Source organism: Ascidiella aspersa, chromosome 3 (assembly GCF_963924565.1).
Source record: "Ascidiella aspersa chromosome 3, kaAscAspe10.2, whole genome shotgun sequence".
Classification (NCBI taxonomy): domain Eukaryota; kingdom Metazoa; phylum Chordata; class Ascidiacea; order Phlebobranchia; family Ascidiidae; genus Ascidiella; species Ascidiella aspersa.
In genome coordinates, this window is record NC_139449.1 from 18464661 (window position 1) to 18474749 (window position 10089).

Sequence of the window (10089 nt, forward strand, 5' to 3'; positions counted from 1 at the left end):
ATGAAATGCCCCAAGATTGATGCAGGAGCAGCTCGTATTGTGTTAAATATTTCACAGATAGAAACGCAAACATCTGACAGTAGTAAAAGATTAAGGGAGTTTGCGATGGCTTTCTGTGTAGCTGTTGGTAACTGATTTACAAACTTTACAACATTCACGTCGTTAACACGTCTGTAGCAAAGCCGTCTACTGTTTCCGAGGCCGCGACTTTGCAGGGTTAGGCTTAGCTATACGTAATAAGAACGGTAGAATTATCAAAAAAGTAAGTTGTACAGCCTTGGTGTTTATAAATCAGGCTGGATCAACAGTTTTAGCGCAATCGATGATTAACTAACAGTCAACCAAAGCAGCAGTTTAAGTGCACAGCAATTGCAAATGAGTTTGTTTCATAAGGCCGACAGTGGGTGAAATGTTCCAACAAACTATAATTGGGGCTGCCAAACTGTATTTTAGCCCAATTTTACTTTGCAAAAATAAAATAATTTTAAAAATAAATAATGAATTATTATTCGAAACGTTCACAAAATGCCACCTTGAATTTTTTGCGCGCCCTTCACGCTAACAGGACTCAAAACCAAATCGTGCGCACACTGTGCAACAACGCGGTAATGTAATGTTTTATTTGCAAGGTGAAATATAAAACTTCAGCAATATTGTAGGACATATAATACTTGTGAGATATAGCCGACTACGAAGTGCTGTTAGCTTTTATCGTTTACACCATCACCGAAGGTAGAGTTGAGGCCCTGAGAGGAAGCAAGGGAGACCAGAGAAAGTTAGGTGTGGTCTCAGACGAGAGACAGAGCGGTCTCTAGAGAAGACAGTGCGGTCTCCGGGCGAGAAGAGTAGACATAGACTCATAGAGCATATAAACAGATACAAGAAGAAGGCGATATATAAAATACCACAGGAATATCGTTGGGCAGATAATGTTACCGCTAGGCAGAGGTAGAGCCTCTACAATATCATTCATTCTTTCGACGCATTTTTGATTTTCTCAACAAACTCGATTAATAGACCGAAAATGCTTTTTGGCGAAGTATATTTCTCTTAGCATGCTATGAAAATAAAATGGCCACTTTTGATGACGTCAAAACAAAGTTTTAATATATATTTGCAACATTTTTTTACGTTAGAACTTCTCCGAGATTTAGTTCCCGCACAAGTTTAACCAATAACAGCAAATTCCTTGAGGTAACTTAAATTTTTGTGAACGTTTCCACGCTACCTTTCCCACCCCAAATAAAAGTTTGAGATCTACCCTGTTTCTTTCAGGTAGCGTCTAAATAAAATGAGAAATTTTAGACGACGGAAATTTTATTTAATTATATTGCTGACTACTCTAGCTGTGACTGCTGTCCTATTATCTTATGCAAACGCTCTAACAATTTTCAAGCTTCACAAAACGTTCACAAGGTCCGACATACTTTGGCCTGAAACCAAAATAGCTTCTAATATTTACGAAGAAGAGCCCGCATTGCTCAGGCCTGAAGGTCACAGCGTTGACAAAGTCGGTGAACTGGGTGATCCAGTAGAGTTGAACTTGAATAGTAGTGAAAAGGAGGAACATGATCGATTGTGGAATATTTACGGAATCAACCACTTGTTAAGTCAACGAATTTCTCTACATCGAAGGTTGAAGGATCCAAGGCCAAGAGAGTGAGTTGAGCTTTGTCGGGTTAGGGTTCTTCGTAAGTTTGTTTGGTCTTATTTGATTGGCGTAAACTCCTTTTTCCTCCCTTACGACCCCAATAACTGTTAATTCGTCCCCAGCAAAACCACGACGTAATCTATACCTTTTTGTTTATTATTTCGATGTACCCCGCTGACAGAAAATAAAACCTACAGGCAAAGTGTGGTTAAAATAAAAAAAAGTATGTAACACTGCAACAGACACATCATCTGCGCCAAAGGCCAAGACTTGGTACAAAATTTGGATGCGCTAATTGTCTGACAGTTGAGTTTGTTTGAACGTATGATACATAGGTATTAATTTTATACCTGTGTAAAAATACCTTCCTTGGCGTATATTTCTTTAATAGCCACGTAACAGTGATGCAACAATAGACTTAGATAATGGGCCTAATAGACTCTTTACCATACCAATGATTACAGTTAATTAATTTTTTTTACCGCTTATAACAGACTAAATAACTTATTTTTTATCCATTTTTTCTCGCCAATTCCTCCCTGGACCAAATTTCCTATCCAAATTTACAAATTCCCCCCTAAGGGAGCCAAGTGGCTCCCTTTGAGTGCCACTGCTGACTGCTCTATAGGGTTTTACTTTGCTGATTTAAATTATTCCGAGGCATGATTTAAAATCTTTATCTGGTTAGATTTGTGCCATATTACAATGTGACAATGTGTTATTACAATGGCTTTACCAATTTGTTTTGGTAAGATTTTGTTTTTAGCATTTTTCCCTCCTACTCAGACTAGCCTATGCCATATTCCAGCAATCTTTCGTCTTGTTTCGAAGTAATAAATAAAGTCCACGCTTTGTCGATTGCCCTCTTTTCAGTCCCGCGACTAGATTTTGCTATGGTTGGTGTGCTGTGGTGTATTGGTAAAATACTGTTCGTAAAACGGTCGACCTGACTACGCTCGTTAATTCACATAGGACTGCTATTTTTAAATACCGACTATATGCCTATATCGAATATGTATATCATGTTTCTTTTTTGCAGGTGTCGATCCCATCAGGCAAATTACGCAATTTTGCCAAAAACATCGGTTATTATCGTGTTTTACAACGAAGGATGGACCACACTTTTACGTACAATATACAGTGTTTTACATAACACCCCAGATGTACTTTTAAAAGAGATAATTTTGGTTGATGACTTTAGCAACCACGGTAATATTTCGTCCATTTTTAAAAACAGTTCACATCGCTATAAAGGCCTATAGCAGGTCTTGGTTTGTTTAATTCATAATACACTTTATGTGCAGAAAATTTGAAACAACAACTAACAGAGTATTTAAGATTTTTACCTAAAGTCCGCTTGAAACGAACAGCAAAACGCGAGGGCCTTATAAGAGCACGGCTTTTTGGTTTGGAACAAGCAACAGGTATATTTGCCATAAGTTAGCAAAATGATTGTTTATATTAGTTGTCGAATCTCATGAAGATTTATCTTTAAACTATATGGCTAAACCGAAATATCTTGCTTATCAGGAAAAGCTCATATATACGAATCAGCTAATGAGTATGAATTCTGTACAAACATAGTAAGCCCTGTTGAAAGATTGTAACCTGTGATCCAAACTTTAGTGGTCAATAGTTTTATCTAAAATGTCGGGTTATCAACCTGTGCCAAATTAAAACTGCTATCCTTCATGCAATGATCTGACCTCTAAAAAATGTTACTTCCAATTGATGACAGAGCACTTATAAATAATGTAGTTGTATCAATGCTTATAGGTGAGGCGGTGGCTTTTGTGGATTGTCACTGTGAATGCACATTACGCTGGCTTGAACCACTTTTGGAAGAAATTGTTAAAAACAACGCAACAATTGCAGTTCCTGTGACGGACGACATTGATTCAAGGACCTTCAGGTACGACCCTTTCGTGTGTTAAACCAGGGTTTCCCAAACTGTTGGTGGTCCGCGACGACTGCACAGGTGGTCCGTGGCGATATGACAATAAATTAAAAAGTTACACATATACGTTGTACAGCAGGGGTAGACAACCTAATGGCCTGTTATTTATCCGACCCGCAGCTTCTTTGACAAACTAGACACGAGTCCATTTCTCATACTTTTGACTATTTTAACTATGTAAGTGCGAAAAATGTTCGCGCTTTGCGTTAACGATCTTTATTCATCAGGTTTGTTTACGTTAAGATGCTGTCATTTGAACTAGATTAGCGCTTCTTGCGCTGATGAAGACTGACTGTCAAGTGCCAAAGTGCTTCGCGTACAAACGGAAAACGTATTTAAAAAAAATGGACATACATTTTTATTTTTTATTTTTGAAATGTAATAACAACTTGCAAGAAATTTGAAAAAAATGCCGGTTGAAAAAGCCTACAAAATCAAAGTTGTTCGTTCATGCAGATACTACTATGGGTATGGTGAGCCAAACATTGGGGGTTTCACCTGGCAGCTATATTTCCACTGGAGATCTATGAGTCAGGAGAAACGTAGCAAAAGGAGATCTTTGGCAGAACCAATCCCCACTCCTACCATTTCCGGGGGACTTTTTGCAGTCAATCGAAGATATTTTCAGCACATTGGAACCTATGACGAAGGTATGCAGATCTGGGGTGGTGAAAACGTCGAGCTTTCATTCCGGGTTTGTTAATATTTTTTAATAAACTTTTTGATAAACGTTTGCAATTTCCACAAGAATTTTCCAGCAAAACTCTAGGTGCCATAGACTAAATGTGTACAATTATGATCAGGGCTTGGCACTGTTAATCAATATGCTGTTGCCATGGCCGCCCGCACGGTGGGCAAGGGGTGGCTCTTGCCCCCCCCCCCCCCTGGAATTTCAAAATGCGATTATTAGTATTATTTATAAGTGTAATATGTATTACTTATGAAGGTTAAAAATATTATACATTTATCCATTGCCCCAAGTGGCGTATCCAGGGTGCGGGGGTTCTTACCCCCTTTTTCTATCGTTTTTTATTCGTTTTTCTCATGGTTTAACCAACTGTTCGAAAGTAATTGGTTCACGCGTCTTAATCTCATGCGAAAACAAAATCGAGCGCAAAACGCCGTTTTTCGTCTTTTATTTGGTCGACCGTAAACGCTGGATAGTTTTTGTCTCTTTCGTTATTTGTTGAGGTTGACTGATTAGGAAGTGTGTATTCGACAATTGACAACGCTAAGTCAAACCTTTTTTGTTTTTTTCCCGCTAAAAAACGTCGAGTTATACGCAGAAGTCGCAGCATGTTCATCGCTGTTCGGTCTATGCGCTAATATCCGACGTTGGTGTAACATCGACATTTTTTTTGTATTTTTTTAACTGAAGCAGATTCTTAAAAGAAGATAATGGTGACTGATTATGGTGGCGCGTTTTAAAGTCTCCATTTTTAAGTAATGATAGTTAACGCAAAATTATGCTCTTCAAGCATACTCTAGGACCACGTGCTAAGTGTGCAATGGACACAACTTATTTCCCTCAATCGCAGCTTGTAATTTAGCTGACTTGGCACACAGCTCGGCGCAAATGTTGCGGTAAACGTGGCGTAATAACCCTCGGGAAAAACGTTCTTCGTTTAGTATTGCAGGTAGTGAAAGACGTGCTTGTAATTTAGCGCTAGTTCCGTTCTTGGAACTTGAAAACTGCGCTGTTGATAGTCGAATTATGTGTGATTCTACCACAATTAATCACACATATTTCACGGTCTTGGTTTGCTTTTTTTTGCCCGAAGTTATCGATTGCACACCGTGATTTCGCAGCTGGCGCCTGACAGGATTGTCGACGACGCACGTGCTCGCTTTTCCTGTACGTATTCGACTGTTTCTGAATGTTTTTTTTATCACGTCTTGCAATCACCATTTTATGACGTCATACTGTCACTGTTTTAACGTCTTTATTCATTAACGTCGGACGAAGTTGAAAATTCAGGAACGCCCCTTTTTGATTTTCTGGTTACGTTCCTGGTGCCCCTGGCTGTTGCTGCCAGGCATTGTGTTAATGGTACAATTCTTCTTTCGGTCAACGTTTCGACCACCTATAAGATTGCCCGAATAGGTGGTCGAAACGTTGGCACTTTAATAAAATTTTGCCGGAAGAACAATTGTACCATTGGCACTGTTAACTGCTTTTAATTTAGTTGTACGTAGGTTTGAGTAGGATAGGATAGGATAACGCAGTAATGACCTGTATAGCAGAATTTGTCAGTTGGGTGTCAACGTTAAAAATAGAATAATGTAAGAAGAGTGAAAGCATTTTGCCGCGGTATTCGAATGATTCATTTTGTCATTTCAGACATGGATGTGCGGCGGCAGGGTAATTATCATTCCCTGCTCCCATATCGGACATATATCACGTGACATTATGACTTATCCGCGCGATCATTTCTGGCAAAACGTAAGGAGAGTGGCCGAAGTTTGGCTGGACGATTACAAGAAACACTTTTATTTGCGCGCACCTCCAAACGAGTTAAAGGTATTTTCATCATAACCTATATATTGATACTTTATATTTGGGATAACTACAATTTATAATTAAAAAAACAGTATTTTGCGAAATTGAGTCACCAAATGCACACATTATGTTAATTTTTTAGTTTAATATTATTTGTTATATTTACTATTTATTGTGGCTTAGAATATCTTAGGTTTTGAGATTTGTCTTTGATTTTTTAACTCAACTAATGTCGTTTGCGCAGAGAAACGGTCACACTTCTCTTATTTTAAAAAGTTTAAAAATGCATGAAGTATACTTTGAAAAAAGTATCTTGGTTGTGGATGAAGACTTCTTCCACGTGGCATTTACGGGTCTTTACATACGGAAGGCCCAAGTTGCAAAATTATACCTACACGACAACCTGTAGCCGAATTTAGACATACGAATAGTACGAGCAAACCAGTGAAGCGACATTATGCCAATCGTGGTTGGTGCAACTTCTACAAGCCTTAATGATCGATGCTCCACGGCAGTGGCGTAGCCAGCCGAAAATTTTGAGGGGGGCAAATAGTTGGAAATTGTTGTTCAGCTTTTGTCATTGTATTAACTGCCGTAACGAACACAAATAACAATGCTAGCAAACCGTTTCGAGCAGCAACTGACTTAGTGTTAACGCAATACTCAAAAAACAGTCAAAGAGGAAAAACTGTCTAAAAGTATTAAAAGTACATTAATGTATAGTAAATATTATATTAACTACATCGTTTGTGACGTAACAATGCATGACAATTACAGCGTGGCATGCCTGTGATTGTTATTTTATACTACGTGAACATTGTTTTAAATTGCTATTCAGACTTTCAAGCACCCTTTTATCATAACGAATCATAACATTTTACTTATAATCCTACTTTACTTTTACCTGTAAAGAAAGGCTACGGTGACGTATCTGAACGAAAGAAATTACGTGAAAAGCTGAAATGTCACGATTTTAAATGGTATTTGGACAAAATATACCCGGAGCAACGCGTACCTGAAGATATTCCAGGCAGCTACGGCAGTGTTAGTATAAATAACATGTTTTTAGGCCCAAATTGTTTTATTTGAAAATTCGTTTATAGCAAAATGTATCACATGACCATATGATTATAAAAAAAACTTGTATTGTGTCTTAGATAAGCAACGTAAAAATGAACAAACTTTGTTTGGATGCTGCTACTTACGCGGGTGGAATATCGAAGATTATTACGTACCCATGTCACGGACTTTCAAACCAGGTCAGCATTCATGACGTATTAATTTTATTTTTGAACAATCATTGGAAAGACCATGGGCGCCGAATTGGAGTTTCTTAGGTTGCTCAATCCCCCTAAAACATTAACAATTCATCCTTAAAAGACTGTATATATATTCTTGATGCGTATACAATTCGGGTCGTTATTTCCACATAAATTTCTACAAAGGTAATTCAGCAAAATACCTGCCAAGCCAATAGTACTTCGAGTCGTTTTTTTATTATTTTAAAGCTTACAGTTCTATCATAAATACTTTTGTCATTTAAAACGAAACTAATAAAACCATAAAGAGATATTCCCTAATATGCGAAAGAGGCGCATTTCCGTTTCGTACTCCGAATACAAGTCACGTGTCAGCGTCCATGTCACTTCATATTTGGCAAAAATTGGTGGAACCCCTGTAAAAAACGAAAGTCGGCGTCTATAAGAAAGCCTATGTGTGTTTATTCTTTTTTTCTGTCAATTGTCTAAAATTTTCTATTAACTGCAGTATTTTTACGATCAACCTTCTTAAATTTGTGTAAATCAAGAATATTTAATATTTAGGCATTTTGTCATAATTAGGCAACCCCGATCGAAGGACATGTATTAACGATAACCGCTATTTTGTTTGTCTTTAAGTAAAATAGATCAACTCCCTGTTTAAAAAAATACGGTCACGTTTAATTACTAATATCTCGTAAAAATTTAAATGGCGATTTTTGACAGTTTTTTGAACTCACCAAAATCGGTGAACTGCGCATAAACTCCGTCTCCGAAACGTGTGCAGTTGCTACTGATAATGCAATGTTGGTAGCCGAGTGCAAGTCGGACAGAGGAATCGAAGATACGAAGCAACTATGGATATTTCAAAAGGTGAACAACATCTAGAAATGTTGGAGGATCAAAGTTTTATCCCGGCGGCAAACGTCATTTCTTGAAAAATAGAAATATTCTATTTAACACTTACCAGAGTTGATGATTAAAAACGTTTTTAGTGCATGTCCAAAGTGGTTTTTGAAAAGCCAATAGTGTAAGTAGATGTTAGTGTTGAAATGGACAGAATCCTGTTATGGAGGTTGTAAAGAAAGCACAACAAAATACAACATAAGCTTCATTTGTCAGCGAAATTTTAATTTAATTATCTTTTGTTTACCGTATTATGTGCAATAGTTCGACTTATTTTTGTCTATTTTTTTTACATTTTTGCGAGGTGTTCATAAAGCAATGCTTTTTTTGTCAAATTGCAAAGCTCAGTTTTTACGTTATTAGCAGGGGCGTTACAAATGCGATCCACTGGTTATTATGTAATTTTACATTTTTTATATAGAATAGTACGAAGTGTTTTTAAAACTAGCTAATCGCCAAACAACCATATTGCCTCTAAATAAACCTATGAAGCAACCTTTTTTCAGGCTGGTGTGATCATGAATCGAGGGACAGGAAAATGTGTGCAAACTACAGGTTTGGGTAAATTGATAATGACAGACTGTGATGAGTCGATCAAATCGCAGCGTTGGACTTGGCGCGGCGAAACGCATTGAAGGTATCAAGAGAAAACCACGTTACTTCCATGATATTCAAGTTATTTGGCATTCCCCTCGAAGGTGACCGAGGAACATTATCAGCGACGGTATATTTTCATATGTTGCTCCTGTCATGTGCCAATATTTTCTGTTCTTCATCAGGTTACTTATACTATACGTATACTTAAAATGTCTGTCGTACATGTACTAGTTGAGTGTTCCTTTTTGCGTTTGAAATATTTTTTGCAAATGGAAAAGTCGGTCTTATGCTAAAATAGAACAACAAAAATGTGATATAAAGGTAGTTTATTTCAGGGTGTCCAAGAACAAAATCTTGTTATATAATTAGTTTTCTTATCATCGAATAGCGTGCATTCAAGTCTAAGTCAGAGGGTCGAAACCCTGAACCGAACTGGAACTGAACCGGAAATTTTACGAGAACTTGACCCTTAACCGGACCCGAACCTGTCAAAAAAGCAATTTAATTTTCTCTTCAGCCCGTCACAAAAGACTAAAGTCAAAGTTAGGTCATTTAAAAACAGTTACTTAAGACAAGTCATTTTTGGTGGTAGGCCTATTCCCCTGATGTATACTTTGCCAAGCGCCCAGTGCCACATTGCGCGAAAGATTTAAATTTGTTATTTTTTGCCAAATCTCGTTTCAAGTGACTATTGCTGAAAACAATAGACGAGACAGACATGCCAAACAGTAACCTCAGTAGTGACGGTAATATGTGTGTGCTGCGACTACAAGATTTCAGAGCAAGGTTAAGCAACGACATTGTACGAGAGTTAGCTTTACCGAAACAAGCAGCTAAAATTTTGGCTTCTATAGTTTAGTTTAGGTTAAAATGCCATTCTTGATTTAGAGGCCAATGATGAAACAATGAGAATTTAGTTTTATAAAAAAATCTTTATTGTTTCTATTACAACATAATACCGCACAAATTGGCGCACACAATTCGTTCACCTAACTTAAATGCTTCATTAATGCTCGTTTTTATAAGGCAACAAATTGGTTGTAGGGACGGCAAATTGCAAGTACATGTTGGGCGGCCGATATCGCCCCTTGCCGTTCTTTTTTGTCTCTAATTGAGTTTTTCTGTTGTTTCAAGTTTTTAATCGAGGTTTTAACTCTGACTTTTAAGATGTTTTACTTGGAACCCGTTTAAAGAAAGATTCACACTAATTTAGACAAAT

General features: G+C 37.5%; 1 protein-coding gene across 1 annotated transcript; it reads left to right on the forward strand.

The window, feature by feature from the left end:
* LOC146160540 (polypeptide N-acetylgalactosaminyltransferase 4-like) lies at positions 1-8255 on the forward strand. The gene is made up of 11 exons (XM_083384961.1): positions 1-127; positions 679-780; positions 1467-1659; positions 2691-2860; positions 2956-3075; positions 3428-3563; positions 4065-4302; positions 5950-6129; positions 7021-7152; positions 7266-7367; positions 8094-8255. Exons 1-11 carry the CDS (start codon positions 1-3, stop codon positions 8253-8255), a joined length of 1662 nt encoding a protein of 553 aa, XP_083241087.1.
* The last annotated feature ends 1834 nt before the right edge of the window (positions 8256-10089 follow it).